The sequence below is a fragment of the Cercospora kikuchii genome, assembly GCF_019650295.1.
Source record: "Cercospora kikuchii DNA, contig_00001, whole genome shotgun sequence".
NCBI classification, from domain to species: Eukaryota; Fungi; Ascomycota; class Dothideomycetes; order Mycosphaerellales; family Mycosphaerellaceae; genus Cercospora; species Cercospora kikuchii.
In genome coordinates, this window is record NW_025408582.1 from 5,435,293 (window position 1) to 5,454,067 (window position 18,775).

Genomic DNA, 18,775 nt, shown 5'->3' on the forward strand with positions numbered 1-18,775 from the left:
TCTGTGTTCTGCGAGACATTTTAAGCAAACTCAGAGTCCGACGTGTTTGCACAAACATGTCTCATTGTGTCTTTCGCGCAGGCTACACCTGCTTCTCTGCTGCTGGCAGTGTCTGTTGCCTGCATGTTATCCAGCTCGAGTGCCTGGAATATGCTCATCAAAGCTGGGACATATTGACGCCTGGCAAAAGAGATGTATGTGGACTCCTCCAGCATTCGCCGGGAAGCACACCCCTTCTATGATCGAATACATCGTTCCTGCCAGCTGGCTGCGCGCTGGAACGGATCCTGCCTTCGCGATGTCTCTGAGACATGGCTGCGCTGTCTGGAAGCAATCGCCAGAAACGAGCAGTCTCCGGAAAGAGGCCAGTTGTCTCAGCTGCGCAGTCCAAGCAAGAGCCGCTTCGTCATGCAAAGCATTTGGTGAAACACAGGTACAGGAGCATTCAGGCTCGTTGTGAAGTCTTGTGTCTTCAGCTGTACCAATGTCAAATTGCTTCCCATCGAAGGCAAACTGCTGCTATAGAGACTCACAGGTGTCACATACCAAACTCGTAGCTTGGCATCCACATAGAATGGTCTTCGATATCCACGAAGAGGACCACAGCATAAATCTCTTGTCCGCATTAGGTATCTACATGCAAGAAGTGAAACTGCAGCAGTAACAGAAATAATGCAAATTCATCACATCCATCCTATTCGTGCCATACACCACTTTTCGCGCTGTCCCTGTAACCGATTCCAACGCTCCGCCTCGATTCGCTGGATCACTTTGTCATTCTCGCGGCCAATTTCGCAACAGCCCGGCAGGTACTGTCAGCCATGCCCGCCGAGTGTCCAGGCTGTGCGCCAGTCATACCGCGAACCATCATCCACTGCCGTGTGCACTTCCCAACCTTGAGGCGGCATCTCCCAGCTGAAGGTTGCGGGTCATCAGCTCGATCTTTCCTGAGCGGTACCGATTTTGGATGAAACGGCCTTCACTCATCATCGTCAATGCGTCCAGCAAGAAAGCTGAGCTAATCCTCATCGAAAATCGCCGTGGCGTTGCTGAGAATCGTTTCCAGTACAGTATGTTGCCATGAAGCGTCTTGGATATGTGGACCCTGGTGGGCACCCATGAGAGTAGGACTGTGAAATATGTCAGCATGAGGCCCAAGAACGACGAAAAGAGAACAGGAGTCAAAACTTACGCCAAGCATACAGCCAGGTTGGCCGCAGTCATCCTTGTTCGTGCCTCATTCTGCATCACACGATGCAAATGCAACACTAGCGCTCTCATAGTGGCGTAGTTCGCATCAGGCAAGTCGTTAATACATTGATGCAGCGCATCTCGTCTCGCATCATCTCCATCAACCTGAGCGGATTCAATAAAGTTGGTGTACCCATCCTTGGGGAAGAGAGGGTCAGGAAGCTCTCTGAAGAAGCCTTTGAGCAGACTGGTGACAGCTGTCACATCGTGACCAAAGTTCGAGGGGTTGCGGAAATCCAGTTGGGGATCGTTAGGCTGAAGTGTATCGAACATGTGTCTGAGGCGATTCACTTGGCCAATGTTTCCGTTTTGTCGGTAGATGCCTTCCACGTCGAGACCAAACAAGTCGACGGCTTGGATGCATTGGAAGACGATGATGGGGACAGCAGACTGATCACGAGCGAAGAGGTCCTCCAGAGACACACCGAAAACCCTGCCGCGACCACCTGCGCTGAGTGCTGTCGGCGAAGGCTGAAATTGTGGTGCAGGAGCGACGTGGGGTGAATTGGAAATGACCCCTGTGGACTGGATCGGTGTGTTGCCACTGTACCCAGGTGGAGCTCTCTCGTTGGGGTGTGTAGGATATGGCGGGGTGCTGTTGTATGTGTCGCGAAGTGGTGCTGTCGATGGATTATATGGTGAAGAATTGTTGTTTCCAGAGAATGGAGGTGAAGCTGCGCGGAAGGGATCCGATGAAGGCATACTGCCGGACATGGGAGCAGGGGATTGGTTGTGAGGACCAGCAGAAGCGGGCCCCGCGAAGGATGATGGGGGACCGGCGAAGGACGATTGCTGGGGAGCGCCTCCCAGACGGGTTGTGCTTGAACCAGGTTGCGAAGTACCCGTATTCACCGAAAGTGAAGGCTGTGATGATGCGGGAGTTTGTGGTGCCAAAGTTGGTTTCTGCAATGGCTGCGACTTGGGCTCCAAAACCCGGCTCTTCTCAAACAGCAGTTCATGGGTCCGAGCAGGTATCTTATGATGCTCGGCGCCAATGTTCGAGTTGAAGTCGCGTTCGTTGTCGATGTCCAGGACCAGATCGCGCAAGCTGCGCTGCATGTTGGAGGCATCAGAAAGAGGTTGCACCAGAAGACCATTGCCGAGCAAGAGCTTCTCGTTGAATGTGGCAAACTTCTGCAGCTGTAGTGTCAAGGCGCTATCGCACTCTTTGATGTATTTCTCCAGCTCCTTGACAAATTTTGGTCGTTGATTCCTGATCAGATCCTCCCTCGCAGTTCTCGCTTCATCCACCTTGGCGCGATACTCTGCCTCGGCAGCCTGTGTCTTTCGCAGGAGATCCTGCTCGTGCTGCTCTGCACTCTTGGGGCCCTTGATGCCCAATCTCCTGCCCGCCCTGGTGTCTCCCGTCCGTGCTTTGTCATAATCTTCGGCGAAGCCTTCATACTTGGCTTTGGCTTTCAGCATAGCTGCCTCTAGGTCGCTAACGTTCTTCTCTGCAGCAAGACCCTCGTGTTTGCCTTGTTTCCTGCCGCGCTCCATGTTTGCGCTCAGCACGTCCAGATCCTCGTGCATCTGGTGCAGCGACAAGGCGAACTGCATCCCATTATCTGCCATGCGATCATGAATGCGCAGGACTTCGGTGAGCTGTTGGGCATATGTCCCACTTCGAACATCGGCTCTTCGAACATTATCCAGCTGGGTCTGGGTCAATCGTTTAAGCCCTTTCGCTTGGTCTTCTTCTAGTGTAGATCGTTTCTTCAAGAACTGGGCAAAGTCGCGTGCCGAGGCGATGCTCTGTTTGAGTCGGTTCAAGAGTGTATTGACGCCAATATCAGAGTACATGACACCCTCCACTCGCTTATCATACACGCCGCCCCCGCCATGCGACGCGCCGCCGCTGGTACCAGGTCGCGCGCTATCGTTGGTCGGACTGCTGGGAAGTGATCCATTGGGAGCGGCGGGCTCAACGGCCGCGTGCCCGTTCGCGTCGCGGTCAATCTCGTTGGACATGCTGTGTGCTGTCCGGCCAGATGAAGTATCGTGGGAAAGGTGAGGATCCGAGAAACGATCCGGACCGGCAGTGATAGTTGCTGAGAGAGGTGTCGCTGCGGCGAGGAAACCGGCTTTCGAAGCTCTCCTCAGCCACAATGCGACGCGTGAGAGAGTGCACGGGCCGAAAGTCGTTCTGCAGGTGCCGAAGATCCACTAGACGTCACTGCCGCCCGAACAACATTGATCATCTCAAGTGAATATCGACATTTCGCAAGAAGTTCCTGCACACAACATAGTCAACATGCCATCGACAGCTACGCTAGGATGGGAACAGAGCGCCGACGCCTGTCACCCTACTGTGGCTGATCACCTCCCCAATGAAGTTGTCACATGCCTCACCAACGCTCGATTCGTGAGTATGCGTCAAATGGTCGGACCTCAAGCCGAATTGCGACTGACAATTGATGCTCCAGCTCCATCTCGCAACATGTACGAACAACGTGCCTCATGTGTCGCTCATGAATTACACCTACCTCCCGTCTCACCCGTTTCCGCAATCTACGACCACGCAACTACCGTCTGGTCCCACCATTATCATGACCTCGAACCCCTCATCGAAGAAAACGCTCAACCTCCTCCAAAATCCAAATGTATCAATCCTCGTCCATGACTGGGTTTCCTCGCGACCCCCGAACTCCATGTCCGGCAACGATCGCGAACGCAGTCCCACGGGAGGCCCTCGTTCATCACTTGCCGCGATGCTGATGCAGATGAACTCGACCGCAGTGAGCTCAAACAGCATCACGATGAATGGCGAAGCTGTGGTTCTGGAGGCCGGGAGTGAAGAGGAGAAGTGGTGCAAGGAGCAGCATGTTGCGAACAACACCTTTGAGGATGGAGACTCTACAGGGCTGGGGAGGGGCAGTGTGGACGGCACAGGAGACAGTGGGAAAGGAGCGTATATTGAAGGTGAGAATGTGAGAGTTGTGGTCGTAAAGATCAAGGGCGGCCGAATAAGTGATTGGAAGGGCAACGTGAGCGATTGGGCTCTGAGAGGAAGCGGTGAGAGCGTACAGAGTGCAGTGGGCGTAAATGGGACGTGACAAGAGGCGAAGTATAGGAATGCAGTGGCATGAATTCGTGCAAAATTAAAGTACTGGGCTTCCAAAAATTGAGCACTAGTGTGTCGTGTTCGCAAGAGCGCAACAGAAGGAAGAATCGAGCAATGGCCTCAACGCTGGGCCTCTCACCTCACTTGGAGCAGCTACGTCAGATGGTTGTCCTCGAAACAACGATGGTTTGAGCAGTCTCTCAATTCTCAGTTACGAGCAGCACTTGTTCATTTTCTGCTACAGGGCACCTGGGTTCCACGCTTCTCAAAACGAAGCCATTGGGCGAAAACCCGCTCCCTAAATTACGGAACACCTCCAGTGAGTAACAATTACTGAGAAGAAGGTCCAGTTGACCCTTTAATACATAGGCGCTACCAGCATCTAATCTCGCTTCGGAAGAGCGCTTGCCATGTGCAGTCTCGCTCGAAAGAAAAGATGCCCATGGTATTCTCACTGGCTGCAGCTCAGCCACCATTCTTGCATGCTCTGGGACAAGATGGAAACAAGTAGCTGATGGCGCAGGAGCTGTGGTGCGGTGACGACGCTGACATGACACTGAGATCGAGGGCATGGTCAATGGACCATGTTGCTCGAAGTACCCTTTGGCATCACTCCGCCTCCCGAAAAGGTCTTGGCTTCATGAACATGGCTTCGCGAAGCTTCCATATTGATGAACAGCTTGCCTCCTCGCTGTTCTGGATGTATCGTGGCGGTATCGAAAGGTCTAGCTGTTGGAAGCATTCTGATCAAGACTAAGCAGGATAATGCTCTCACTGGGCACGTCCGATTTGTGATGATCTGTGAACAAACACTTTTTATGCATGCTTCCGCAACCATCGGGCACAGGCTGTGTCTCTGCGCGAATAGCTTATAGCATGCTTTCGGCATTCAACCCCGCTCAGAGCAGCGCTCTGGTTCAGAATGGAGTGAGTAGCGATTCTTTGAAGTTCGCAATGGATCCCGGTCCTTTGACTGCTTTGTGCAGCTCTACGCAGGACAAAGAACATGAGACATGGAAGTTTGAAGTCGATGCGGGAGGCGGAAGGCAGGAGGAGACTCGTATACCCTTCACTGGGATTCGATACGATGTGTCGTACGGGCGACTGAGCTTTCGAGTTTTGGAATCTTGATGTTAAAGGTTAAGGGCGGTCGAGTAGGTACGTAGGAGCGAAATATAAGAGGAAGTAGTTAGAGTCTGCAGAGTGCCGTGGGCGTAATAGGACGCGAAAATGGAGGCGAAGGAAAACTATTCAGCGATGAGGTATAGTGCAAAAGTGAAACAACAGGCTTCGTACGATTAGAGGAACGGCGCATATTCATAGTTTTTCAGCTACAGGAGTAACCAGCATTTAGGCCCGCTCGCTTGTAGAACGCCTTCCATATGCAAATTTCGCTCAGAGAAACACGCCAATTCGCACATCAAAGTACATCAAAAAGCTCTGAAACTGCCGCGCCATTTGCCCAAGTCCTCCTGCGCCTCTGCAAGCTGTGCCTTGGCGGCCTGTAGCTCAGCCGTCAATTTCTTGTTCTCTTCTACAAGCTGTGAATAGGTCGGTGGCGGCGCCATGAGCTGTGGAGCAGCGTGGGTCTGATACTGTGGCGGATTGTATGGTGGTGGAACGTCGGGGACGGTGCTGGATGTAGCTTTTGGAGCGTCCTCACCATCCCAGAACTTCTTGGCGAGTTTAGCGCGTTTGCGTATGCCACCTTTCTTTGGGTATCGCAAATTGCGGCGGGTGTAGCACCGAAGAGTCTCCTGGTAGATCTCGTCGTCTGGCATGGTGTGAGGTTTGCGCTTCAGGATCGCAAACAGTTTGCCGCCTAGGTCGTCTGGATGTATGTGGTCGACGTCGAAGAGCTCGGCCATTGAGTGCTTCTCCATTAAGAACTCGTTGTCCCAAGAAGCCAGATCTTGGCCGGCAGGAAGCTTGGATACAGGCATCGCTGGCGCAACATTCTCTGTCTCTTCGTCTTCACTCAAATCGATCGGATGCTTCTGCGTGCCTAGCAGATCGAGTGGCGGAAGCGCGGATGCGCCAGCGGCTGTGACTGTATACAGCGGAGCAGCCGTGCGCGGCACATCGCGACCGCTGTACAGATCCAACAAGGCGCTTGCAGCATCGGCGCGTCGCTGGCGCTCCTCTCCACTCTTGGAAGACTCGACGGTAGTACTGTAGTTTATTAGTGGTCAGCGTGTCGTTGAAAGCGGCGCGCAAAGATCAAAGGCATTTGGCCCTGATCTGGAATTCATTGACTTACGTGCAGTCGGTGACATTGTGCTCGTGTGGAGCTTGGATGAGGTCGTCGCGAGCCATCTTGCTGTTGCTGGGGCGCATCTTCGAAGCGCCGCGATGCATGTCGGCAGTGAAGTGGATGGTCGAGTTGGTGGGGTGCAAAGGACTAAGAGCTTGCCAACAGCCATGCGTCATGAGTGAACAGCGGAAAGCTGCCTGAGTCCGCCAAAGTGAGCCGGCACTAGCGTCATCCTGAGCTATAAGAAATTCGAAGTTCGCTCTGCAGCTCAACTTTCTTTCCTAACATCGCCGCCCTCGGCATCAACACCCATAACACCAGCACCCACACCTCAGCACCAACGGCACCAGCGACCGCGACATCAGCAACCATTCGACATTCGAGCGGCTCGCCGCAGGTAACTATCACGTCAGGCACAGCAGGACTGACATGGCGCACCAGTAGCTGCTTTGAGGCGCATCTTCAAGTCAGCACGTCTTCGTGGACGGTGTCAGCGCCGTCATGCTCGTAGGCGTTGCTGTCTTGTCCATGGGCACTCATTGCACGTGTCGCGCGTGTCAGTTTCGCCTTCATCAGGATGCGTGTTACTGAACTGCGCCGCGGATTACCAGCCTGCCACAACCAGGGGTCGGAGGTACATTGCTGGCTGTGCCCAGAGGTGTTGTACTGTACCGCCTGGCAGGTCTGCTGTGCGGAGCAACGCAGGAACCGGTACATGAGCTGAATGATGATTGCGAGTTGGCTGAGCGACTACTGGGCGCCAGGTTGACGATGGCTTGTGGTTTGGCACTTGACCGTATTATGTGTGCGAGGCATTCGGCCTCGCGGACGCTGACGCTTCTTTCTAGGTCATCAGACATTTGGCAATAGTTGTGCCGGATGCTGGAGACCATCATCTTAGCTTGCTCATGTCCAACCTCGACTCCTCGGTCGCAGCCTGTGTCATCTTCACGGTAGCCGGAGCGCGTGATGTCAAGCCTACGACAAAACCGAAGACATCGACTGACGCGCGCTCTTCAGTCCTGTTCTCGCGTCGAATTCAAGGTAAGTGGCGCGTCACGCGCGTTTGCACTGAGTTTAGAACGTTGTCGAAAGTGAAGTGCCGTGAGAGGTGAAGTCGCGAATCAGCCGGAAGCTTGAGGCTTGGCAGTGACGCGAGGCACAACCATCGCCGCCACACAAATCATCAACAGCAACATGACAACCTTCATCAGATCTTCGCAGCCCAACTAGCCGCCTCGTTGGCATCGAGAAGACCAGCTCCTTTTGCAACTTGTATGATCTTTTGTTCTCATCTCCTTTGTCTCGCCCATTGTGAAGGAAACGCTCAAAGAGCTAGAGCTTGATTGCGAGCTCTGAGCGGAACTGCAACAGGATCAATAACAATCGTGTCCCCAAGCATAAGCCCAAATGTGTGTGAGAACGGCAAGGACAGTATATGCAGGGCTCTTCGCGAACTCGTGAAACCATTCATGATCGCGCATTCGGAGTCCTGCCTTTGAGAATGACCATGCGGCGCAGGAGCACCATGTGAGATCGGTGGTCTGCATCGAGAGTCTTGATCGGCAGTTTGACGACTGCAAATGTGGACGTCTTGTCTCCAGCATACTCTCGATGTCAAAGCACTCTCTCGGAAACCGGGCAGGATATTTCTGGTGCCTAGTCTTCGAATCAGAACATATGACAAATATCTCTTCAGGAGAATGGATGCTCCATAGCTCCTTTATCTGCAAACGCCGATAATTGTCCTTCTTTCCCTTGCTCGAAACACATGCGAATCGTGGTTTCTCAAAGCATGATTCCATGCTAGAGCTGACAAGAGTGGGAAGCATTCCCGGTGACCTTCTACACGAAAAGGATCGAGTACGTACTGACTTTGAGACACTGAACGCGGAATCCGGACAATCAATGGACAAACAAAGATGACACGAGCTCATACATTACGGTGGAAAACAAGTGCATAGGCGCCGCTTCGCTGGATCCAACTGCTGGAGAAGGGTGCTCCGATGTTTTGCTTTCAAGTAAAGCACGGGGTATGACTGTTGAATGAAAACGTACAGGTCAGGCGTTCCACACATCGTAGTCAAAATTGAGGAAGTAAGAGCTGCTTTACTGAACTCAGCTGCAAAAAGTAGGCGTCTAATGTGCAAATAGTCGTAGAATATGGATATAACTATCGATAAGCTCGAGATCATACGAATCGTTCTCTCGAGGGATGAATGTGTGGCAGCTGTCCTGGTGGAAAAACCGTAAGGTACAGACATACCCTGTCCCGTCCTAGAGATGAGATGTAAAGAAAGCATGCTTTTTATCCCGAGCCCGAAAGCATCAGAGCCATGTTATGTTTGCATGTTCCAGATCGTGAAAGCTGGAAAGACAGTCAAGATCCAAGTTCAGTCACTTACGGTAGGCTTCTGGTGGGAAGACGACGACGGTAGTGCCTGGACATGCTGAACGAAGGAAGATACAGAGGAGTCGTGCTTCGAGACCCGGCTATGGAACGCAGGTGACCGATGCAGATCAAGCAGGGAGAGCGCTCACGCTTCTTAATCGAGACAGATGAACGAAGTCGTTTCTCTGGAAGCAACCGCGTAAGTAAGCCTGTGTCAGGAGAGTTTACAGACATTGTAGCTATGACTTACAGTCGAGAGGCAACAAGGAGGAGCTGTTCCTCCGAGCCAAACTGAGGTTGCTATGTGCTCTGTGTAGAGAGCATATGTAAGAAAGCCGGACCTGAAGCTTGAGGGAATTATCAAACGCACTACTGTCTCCGCTTGCAAACATATTACGCCGGTGCTCGAGAGGCAAACTGCCATCCAGTCGAGTCCTGTATTGCTGCAGAGAAACAAAGGTCCGGTGTTGACCTCTCTGACGAAAGAGATATATTCCAGGTGCTGTGATCAAGGACAAGCACGGCTGCAGCCCATATCATCAAGCAGAGAGCGACTTTGTCGCTAAGTTCCATCCGCGCCAGACCACACTCCATCCACCAATAACGCAACTGAGGCCTGTGAACAAGATCAGGCCCCCATATCTCGTCCCATAACCCCATCTTTCAGCATCCGTAACGCCTCCGCCCTTCAGTAACTCCACTCCAGCCACGCCACTTACAACATACCCCACACCTCTCGCACCATTGAGTAGACCGTACAGCATACCAGTATTGATCGCCTCGTTATTGTTTGTAGCTTCACTCTCCATTTCTTTGATCCAGCCTCCCCATGTGGAACTGTAGCCTCCGGCGAAGAAACCATAGAACAAGGAGAAGCATATCAGCACAGCCGGGATTCGATTGGATGCTAGGCCCCACAAGAACAGTGCACAGCTTGCGGATCCAAAAGCCGAGATGAACGTGTTCGTGCCAGCAGAGACGTTGAGCCGATCGAACAGAAGCCCGAATCCCACGCAAGAGATGATCCCCGGAGCATTGAAAAGCGTGATCATCAAACTCGACGACAGCGTTGATAAGCCCAAAATCTCCTTTGCGTACGAGGAGAGATATGTCTGCGGAATGCCATATCCGGAAGAAAAGATCGCGTTAGCGATAGCATAAACATAAAATGTCCGATGCCGAAGAAACGTCCAAGGAACCTTTTGTTGCGCTTGCGCTCCTCTTCGGAAAGCCGAAGGTCGTTTCGGCATGATAGCCAATCCGATACCGCCAGTAGCCAGAACAATCAGCGCCCAAGCTCTCAGCGTCCAGCGGAAGCCCCATTGCGTAAGCATGGCAGAGAACATCAACGGACATCCCGATCCGACGATATTCTTGCTCGATAGAATAGCTCCATATGCAGTCGCTCGTCCTTCAGATGGGAAGAATTCATCGAGGTAGAGGGTTGTAGGGCTGTAGACTAAAGTGTTGCCTAGCGCTGCGAGAATTCCTTGGGTGAGGATCAGATGCCAGAGTTCGGTGCTGAAGGATGATAAGAGGAAAGCGAGAGCTGAGATCATTGTTCCGATCGTGGCCACGAGGCGGCGGTAAGGAGAGAAACGACCTCGGTCGAGGAGGGTGAAGAGGAAGGGCATGAGAAGGTACATAACGCCGTTGGTTAACATGCCAATTATGCCGGAGGCGGAGGTCGAGTGGAAGGGGAGGGTCGAGGAGTGCGCGTAGTTTTCTTGGAAGATTCCGAAGGTCATTGCGAAGCCTGGGAAGGGGAAGTTAGTGATGTGTTTCTTTGAGGAGCTGGTCTCGGTATAAGTTGTCCAGTAGCTTACCCCAGATCGGCAATTGTAGGATAGCGGACCCTCCCAGCACAAGCCAGGTTTGTTTCTTGTTGATGCTGTTCATGTTCTGTTGCTGTTGGCGTCCGCCGGCCTGGTTCTCGTCCGGCTCATCGAGCGATTCGAATTGTTGGCTTCGTTGGGAGGATTCCATTGTTGCGGTGGTCATCTTGACTCCTAGCAGATGTTGCTGCCTTCATTTGAATCATGCTTGCCGGCAACATCAAGAATATATATGCACCGTATCTCAATTCACGTCTGATCGGAACTGTACGTTCATCCGGCAAGAACGCCGGGATCGGCAAGATCGGCATCCAGTTTCGGAAAGTACGTACTTCGTGGTCCATAAGTGATGGATGATGGCTCAAAAGTCAATCGACTCGACGGTAGAGACGTTGCGGTATATGTGAGGCAAAATTGTACTATGAGACGAAGACGTACTGCATGACTGCAACCAGAAGAGACCGAGATCGGCTGTTTGTGCATTCGGTGCTGCATCTAATGACTGACCGCTTCTGTGGCTGGGTTTTGGCTAGCAGACGTCCTCAACTTCTCCGGTCTCACTCACGAGTGGACCAAGATCGCCATCTAGTGTCCTACCAAAGAGTTCCAGCAGCATCTGGAAGCAGATACCTGACAGCGCAGGGTCGTATCTTCCCTTGCTCAGCTCATCTCTGATGAATGCGTGTTGTGCCCATGCAGGCTCGTAGAAGCTGAACACAACACCAGCGTCGTGCAAAGTTTTTCTGATCAGATCACGACCAGCAGGTGGAACGTGAGTATCGCGCTTGCCAAAGATCATGACGAGTTCGCCTTTGATGTCCTTGACTCTGTCCAGCGAGTCGTCGTTCTTGCCTTCACCGAGTGTCCTGGAGTGGATGTCGGTCGCGAAATAGCACACTGCAGCTCTCACACGCTTGTCGAACGCTGCTCGGAAAGCCAGATGCCCGCCAAGGCACATGCCAGTTGCTCCAATGCGGCCATTACATGTCTCCAGCCCAACGAGGATGTCAACGGATAGGGTCGCGTCCTCATCATAAGCCGAGACTTTCTTAGCTATCTTCCAGTCATTGCCCTTATCGGTGCCCGGGCCATCGTAGGCCAATGGCTCAGGTCCGGTGAACTCGTGATAGGATGAAGGAGCAGCGACGATGTAGCCGTGCGAGGCAATCTGACGAGCGAAGCGTTGAACTGGACCCGTGACTTGATAGATCTCACTGAAGACTACCACACCGGGGAATTTCGCTTTGGGATAGTTCGGAATGGTGGGATGAAAGATGAAGACGCCTACCTTTCGCTATCAGCCTTTGCTACAGGCTGAGAGTTGGGTGCTGGGAGGAGGCATACGCATATCGCCGCCAGCCTTGGTGGCGACATCTTTGTGGCTCTCCGTGATGAGCATTTTGGATGTGATCCCGTGATGACTGGGGGAGATGAAGTAGAGCGGAACTGAGCAGAAGCGTGGCGTCAATGAGCTTTGTCAGTGGTGAGGTTGAGAAGGTGCACCCCGCCGCCGGGAATTCCCGCGATGACTCTCCATGCGATGTGATGACACCAACGCCGTCCGTTCCTCCTTGTCCATTCAGTCCTCCCTCTGGGTTGGCTCCAGCGACACCACCGCCACCACTACCACTGCTATCGCTTATCTGATCTCCGCCCCTCGCTAGGCATCCGACAACGAGCTGCACCTCGCCCGCAGCCCACTCCATCACTCCCTAGTCCCCGCTTCGTCCGACGCCTTCAGTGGCAGTCGGAGACTATGTCGAATCCACCCTCGATCAAAGCAGGACAGTCTAGCAGCAAAAGCCAATCGCTTGCCACGCAAAACCAAATCAGTCCCGCGCTCTCGTCGACTCAGCAGTTCTTCCAGGACTCTCCGGCCGGAAGGAAGGGTGGCGCGTTTGCTTCGCGATCGTCCCCAGCCGCTCCTCGAAATCAGCAATCTGCAAAGCCCAAGCACGGAAAGAGCAAGAAGTTTCGGTCGTTGGATGAGGATGCAGATGCTGAGGAGTTCAGCATGCAGAATCCACACGGCCGACGCGGCCAACAGAGCATCACGCACTTGATGCAGTTCGCTTTGCCACCGCGACCAAATACGCACGATCGATATCACAGACATAGTTACAACGGTCCGCGGCGTAACAATCGTCACAATGCGACGTGGGGCTTAGGAAGTGGTTATCATGCAGTAGATAAGGCGAGGTGAGCTGAGGGAGGCGTGAAGATGCCGGAAGTTGGGCTGACGGTGCGCAGATACATTCATGCCAACTATCGTTTCATTGTCGATCCGAGAGGCGACTATCGCGCTCAAGCTGAGGACGCTGACGTGCACTTGGACTGGAATAATGTCTTGCAGGTCATTGCTTCAAGTAAGACACAGAACGCGTCTTGCCCGATCTGCCTCGGCGAGCCCACTGCACCTCGGATGGCGAAGTGTGGACACATTTTCTGCATGCCGTGTTTGATCCGGTACATGCATTCTGAAGATGCCTCGAATCCTCCGCCGGAAAAGAAGGCAAAGTGGAAGAAGTGTCCAATTTGCTACGACAGCATTTATATCTCGGAGACCCGGCCCGTGAGGTGGTTCGATGGACAAGAAAACGATCCTCCTCGTGAAGGAGGTGATATGGTACTGCGGCTGGTCAAGAGAAGACCTGGACAGACTTTGGCAATGCCTCGCGAAAGCGGCGAAGTCATTGCAAAGGGCGATGATATTCCTTGGTACTTCGCAACCGAAGTAATGGACTATGCCAGAGTGATGAAGGGCAGTGAAGACTACATGCTGCAGCAGTTCGATGAAGCCATTGCCGCAGTTCAGCAGCTGGAGAAAGAAGACGAATTGATGTTCGGAGAAGATACGCAATGGACGGGCAGAGCTGTACGGGCTCTGAGGGAATCAAAGGAGAAGGTGCGAGGAATCGGGAATCCGCCTGCTCAGCCACGGAAACCAGATCCGGCTGAGGAGACAGCACCAAGTCGCCCACCGATCCAGTTCAATGCGAGCGATGACGGGGTTCCAGACATGTACCTGCAGAAACACGCCGAAGCAAAGCCTCCGGTTTCAGCAGAAGGTACCAGTTCAAGCCTCGAGCAGGTGCCCGAAGACAGGCCCTACGTACCCCGAACGCTTACTGAGATGCGACAGCGGCAGACGGAGAAACCCCAACCGAACGAGTATCTCTTCTACCATGGTTTACAGCACTTCTATCTCTCGCCTCTCGATATCCGGATCTTGAAGACAGCCTTTGGATCCTATCACTCGTTCCCATCAAGTATACTGCCGCGAGTTGAGCGCGTCTCTAGCGGGCACGTGGTCGATGATGACTTGCGCAAACGCGTCAAATACCTTGGCCACTTGCCATATGGTTGCGAGGTTGGCTTTCTAGAATGCGACTGGCGAGATGTCGTCAGCGCTTCTGTGCTTGAGGAGTTCCGCCCCATGCTCGAAAGACGAAGGAAGCGCAATGATGAGAAAGAGACCCGAGAAGAAAAGGAACGTATTCGAATCGAGAAAGCACAAGAACGAGAACTTGCGCATATCCGCCAACAGAGACGATCGAGCATCACGCGAAATGACGAATTCTTTGCGCCTGCTTTGCCCCCAAATCTTTCAGGCGAGATCGATATCCCTACCGGCTCAAGTCCCAGAGCAGATCGTCCAGGCTTTGGTAGCTTAGCCTCGCCTGGTACTTCCCCTAGCATGCCTAGAACCGTGTGGGGCACTGCGGCGTTGCCCGCATCGGGTGATGCGGCGAATCTGCCTACGGACAACCAATTCTCACAGCAAGAAGATGGCTGGCTGCAAGGATGGGAGAGAGACTTGCTCGATCATGATGCTCAGCAAGCACTTGCAGCGAGCATGGATGGGCTTAACGTGCAGGTCAAACCCGCGGGTGGCAAGAAGGGAAAGAAGAAGAACAAGATCACGCTGATGAGCACTGGTGGTGCTCGTCGTGGAGCATGAGCTCAGCAATGTGCTGAGTCAATGGACAAGATCCATTTCGTAGCGGCAGCCAGCGCCGACGCTCGTATGCGCCAAATATTTCGGCAGGACAGGGCTGAGGATATGTATATGCGTAGGTTCAAATCTGCTTAGACGCTGCATGGGCTTTTACAATCAGATTAGGTAGCTCCATATCGATCACGTTCGTGTTCATGCCCGACTTCGCCGTGCCAGACAGATCAGGAGCTGGCAACGGTTCCCACACTGCAGCTTTCACAATATTTCGGTCGGACGAAGCTACTCCAATACCACCGAGACTTTACGACAGTATCGGATTGTAAACTGTCAACACGAGTGATTGCGGCCCTGGTTGCTAAACACCTTCCGCAGCTTCGGTTGGACTTCTTGGTAAGCTCACCACAATCTTTCACGCTTGGTCTTAATCGCGAGCAGCAAGCTGGGAGCTATAGTCGCGAACCATGCGAAACGAAACCTCCTCCACGGATGGACTGCCCGAAGCGAGAGGTGAAGAACAGAAAACGCAGTCCGTTGCACAATCGTAGCCATGACCATGACGACTGCGCTGATTCCAAGGCACATGTGCCAAACGTGCATCACCATTCTTAGGACCGCTATACAAGCACAACTCAGCATGTGCAATTCTCGCCTTCGATTACTGTGCCATAAGCTCGACTTCCCGTCAGTAATTCTTTTGCCTATTTCGATCACGATCGTCGTTAGCATGTGCTTCTAAGGTTCGCCAGAAACGAGTGCGGGAAAGACTTACATATCCCTCTTCACCTCAGGTACTTCCAAATCTGGTACAATCACATGCGCATTCTCATCCTGTCCTGACACAGGCGGCGGTATGAACTCTTTCCTTCCAGCTTTGTGCACTCGTCCATTGATGCAGATGACATTCAATCTATCATGATCTTGGAGAATCGTGATATCTTCTAGTGGGTTGCCATCGACGAGAATGCAATCGGCGTAGTAGCCTGGTTTGATCTGGCCAAGTTCGTGGCCACGCATGAAGAGTGCGGCTACACCGCGCGTTGCGGCGAGGATGGCTTCGTGGGGAGTGAATTTCAGGAGGTCGACGAAGTGTGCGAGGTCGCGTGCGTAGGTGCCGTGGGGTGTCCATGCTGGCCAGGGAAGTCAGGACATTGCTGTAATGGGGAATAGAACGGAAGAAAGGGGAATGCTGGGAGCTTACCGAAACCATAGTCGCCACCTGGCAAGACGACAATCCCTCGACGGTGCATTTCACGTAGACCAGCTACTGCGACATCGAGCTCTTTCTTGTAGCCGACTTGTTCGGCTTTGGTGTGTGGATATCCGAACGCTTCTGCTTCATACAGTGTTGCCCAGAGCCAATTAATTCCGGGGGCGACGATATGTTTTGTTTTGGACTTTTCGAGCATTTCCATGCCTTCGTCATCAATGTAGGAGGCGTGGTAAATCTACGGCTTCAATCAGCTTGGGCCGAAGAATGTGGTCGAACATATAACATACCACGTCTACGCCATGCTTGACGCACATCTTGACCGAGTCTCGAGCTCGTGCATGGGCACAGAGTCTCTTGCCGAGACGATGACCCTCTTCGACGCATGCGGCAGTTTCTTCGTCGGTGAAATAACAATCTTGAGCGGAGCGGATCTCTGTGATCTATCACAATGCCCGTGTCAGTATAGGGGCACACTCTACTATTCGAGCGAAGAGCAAGTGTCCAGAGCACCTAGAATGAGGGCATTCAATTACAAAACCGCTGGAAGAACCTACCTCCTCTCCAGACATGCTCAACTTAATGTTGTCCGCGCCAATCTCCTCGGCATGCCTCTTTACCGTCTCCTTCATCTCCTCTGGTCCATCTGCAAACGCCGTAATGCCTCCCACCAACTCTCCTCCCCGCCTCGCAATCTCCTTTGCATTGGCCAGGTACCTTGGTCCCGAAATATCGCCCGCATTGATCGCATCGCGGATCACGACATCTAATCGGTCCTTGGCTGAAGCCGCACCGAAACACATTGTGTAACCCGAATCAAGAAAGCATTGCGCGCTTCGCATGGTCAACAGTGTATGCTCTTCTACGCCGAGATCGCCGAGTCGATCAAGATCTCCGCCGTTCCAGGTGAAATGCGTATGGGCATCTCCCAGGCCGGACATCAGTGTTCGGCCGCGGCCGTGGAAGTGGCGGACTTTGGGTGATGTTCTGAGGTTGTCAATGTCAGGGACTTCGCCAACGTGTGTAATCTTTTCGCCTGTGGTCAGGCTCATTGTCAGTGGCTTTCCTCCAGAAGCGACAACGAGCTGCGATGTAACTTAATGAATACCTTCGATCAGGACATCTCCTCTGTATGGTTCTGCTCCGGACGAGTCAAGGATGTTTCTGTTGTCGACGTTCTGTCAGCCTCTGTCCCTGATCTTTGTAACAAATTCCTCTACAGGTTGCCCGCTTACACGTCTGTGAACAGAATCTTGCTATCGGGATGCGTTCCAAACATCTCATATTGCTTCGGTTGCAGCGAAGGGTCGAATTTGATTTGGTCGATTGCTTCGAGATTGCGAGGTCGTCCTTTGTAAATTGGTTCCTGGTTCGTCGCATCGTTCTTCTTCTCCGATGACCAGGCTGGCCAAGAATTGGGAGGCTCTTCAACTCGTGCTGGAGCCATGATTCTTGCTATTTCTCTTCGATGTCAAGTCTTGATGATTGTGCTCAAGAATTCCAACAAGTCTGATCGACCTCGTGCAATGATAAGTGTAACAATGAAAGGACGTCCATTTTGAAGCTCGTCTCACATGTATAATGCCTATGGTAGTTGGCGTACCTGCTTGCCACGCAAAGCGGGGTCAAGGTTACGGTTCGTCGAGTGAGAGTTGGGAAGGAGCGTGGCGATCGCGGAGAAGGCGGAGAAGGCTTCGAAGATGGGTTTCAGAGCACAGCCATTCGCCAACTCTCGGACCAACAACTTCTGGAGACGGCCGTTGAATACTCTGCTGCCGCATTAGCCACCGTTGCGTCCGAGAGATCTGGACCGTAAATATCGACCTCCTATCGTCGGATGTGGTGCGGGCATCGATTTCGTGCACGAGAACGATTCGAGCTCGCACAGTCGCAGCACTATACAGCAATTCGTCAAGATGGGCTGGATCAGATTGAAAACCTCTTCTACAGCAGATCGACCCGTGAAAGATGGTAATCACTTGTATGATGCCAAAACTAAGGAAGAGTCTACCGAACACATCGAGATCGTCAACATCCATGATGATCCAGCTTCGCTCTCACCAGCTCAAATATATCCTTTCCAGCCAAGATCGATCCCCGAGGCTTCTTTGCCCTTCATCTCCGCATCAGCTATCCTCGCTCAAAGGACCGCTAACAGAGCCCAACAGCGCACCTGGATTGTCGTCGACGACGTCGTATACGATTGTACAGATTTTGTGCACGAGCATCCCGGCGGGAACGACGTGATTGAGAGCTTTCGGGGTGAGGACTGCTCATGGCAATTTTGGCGATTCCATAACCAGGAGCACTTGAAGAAGTTCGGAGAGTCTTTGCGAGTGGGAAGGACAAATGGAGCGAAGAATCGATTTCCGGAGCCAAAACAGTTTATTGGCTCATGTATAATTGGCTGTGCGGACGAGTGGTAGTCACGATTGTGTTTTCGGCAAGGTCTGGATGTGCACAACGACGCTGCGGAAACTCGCGACTACCTTGAGGATGAGCGCTGAACTTAGTTATCCGGTGCTGTTGCTCGGGCTTGTTCATCATTGATTGCGATCCAAGCATTGGCTTCCAGTCGGTCTTATTGCTGGCTCGCAGGACAAGTGCCATCGCGCGGAGATGGCTGACGTATCTCGGAACGATGGACACCAGAGTCATCATGCTTCGTGTTTGGCAGCGCAGCGTCGATTCCCCTACGATCGATAGTTTGAATGGCATATTCTTCACGTGGGCAGCCTCATTGAACGAGCGACTCGATCTCCGTTCTTTCTCCGCGCAAGGCTGCAAGTCCGCTTTCTGTCCCGCTCGTTCCTG

The 18,775-nt window shown here is 52.8% G+C and overlaps 8 protein-coding genes across 8 annotated transcripts; 3 read left to right on the plus strand and 5 right to left on the minus strand.

Annotated features, from left to right (window-relative positions):
* Positions 1–1,018: 1,018 nt before the first annotated feature.
* Positions 1,019–3,222, minus strand: CKM354_000211300 (uncharacterized protein; the record flags this gene model as incomplete). Its single annotated transcript, XM_044797259.1, has 2 exons — positions 1,019–1,130; positions 1,193–3,222. The coding sequence occupies 2 exons, from the start codon at positions 3,220–3,222 to the stop codon at positions 1,019–1,021; spliced, it is 2,142 nt and encodes a 713-aa protein (XP_044653194.1).
* Positions 3,223–3,505: 283 nt separating this feature from the next.
* On the plus strand, positions 3,506–4,307 carry CKM354_000211400 (uncharacterized protein; the record flags this gene model as incomplete). The annotated part of the gene is made up of 2 exons (XM_044797260.1): positions 3,506–3,616; positions 3,678–4,307. 2 exons carry the CDS (start codon positions 3,506–3,508, stop codon positions 4,305–4,307), a joined length of 741 nt encoding a protein of 246 aa, XP_044653195.1.
* Positions 4,308–5,745: 1,438 nt separating this feature from the next.
* Positions 5,746–6,745, minus strand: CKM354_000211500 (uncharacterized protein; the record flags this gene model as incomplete). Its single annotated transcript, XM_044797261.1, has 2 exons — positions 5,746–6,487; positions 6,576–6,745. 2 exons carry the CDS (start codon positions 6,743–6,745, stop codon positions 5,746–5,748), a joined length of 912 nt encoding a protein of 303 aa, XP_044653196.1.
* Positions 6,746–9,500: 2,755 nt separating this feature from the next.
* CKM354_000211600 (uncharacterized protein) lies at positions 9,501–10,947 on the minus strand (the record flags this gene model as incomplete). Its single annotated transcript, XM_044797262.1, has 2 exons — positions 9,501–10,717; positions 10,788–10,947. The coding sequence occupies 2 exons, from the start codon at positions 10,945–10,947 to the stop codon at positions 9,501–9,503; spliced, it is 1,377 nt and encodes a 458-aa protein (XP_044653197.1).
* Positions 10,948–11,325: 378 nt separating this feature from the next.
* Positions 11,326–12,195, minus strand: CKM354_000211700 (carboxymethylenebutenolidase; the record flags this gene model as incomplete). The annotated part of the gene is made up of 2 exons (XM_044797263.1): positions 11,326–12,080; positions 12,141–12,195. 2 exons carry the CDS (start codon positions 12,193–12,195, stop codon positions 11,326–11,328), a joined length of 810 nt encoding a protein of 269 aa, XP_044653198.1.
* A 357-nt stretch (positions 12,196–12,552) lies between these two features.
* On the plus strand, positions 12,553–14,757 carry CKM354_000211800 (uncharacterized protein; the record flags this gene model as incomplete). The annotated part of the gene is made up of 2 exons (XM_044797264.1): positions 12,553–12,995; positions 13,047–14,757. 2 exons carry the CDS (start codon positions 12,553–12,555, stop codon positions 14,755–14,757), a joined length of 2,154 nt encoding a protein of 717 aa, XP_044653199.1.
* A 762-nt stretch (positions 14,758–15,519) lies between these two features.
* On the minus strand, positions 15,520–17,408 carry CKM354_000211900 (uncharacterized protein; the record flags this gene model as incomplete). Its single annotated transcript, XM_044797265.1, has 6 exons — positions 15,520–15,881; positions 15,953–16,199; positions 16,252–16,404; positions 16,519–16,997; positions 17,070–17,125; positions 17,197–17,408. 6 exons carry the CDS (start codon positions 17,406–17,408, stop codon positions 15,520–15,522), a joined length of 1,509 nt encoding a protein of 502 aa, XP_044653200.1.
* Positions 17,409–17,877: 469 nt separating this feature from the next.
* CKM354_000212000 (uncharacterized protein) lies at positions 17,878–18,387 on the plus strand (the record flags this gene model as incomplete). Its single annotated transcript, XM_044797266.1, has 1 exon — positions 17,878–18,387. One exon carries the CDS (start codon positions 17,878–17,880, stop codon positions 18,385–18,387), a length of 510 nt encoding a protein of 169 aa, XP_044653201.1.
* Between the last annotated feature and the right edge of the window lie 388 nt (positions 18,388–18,775).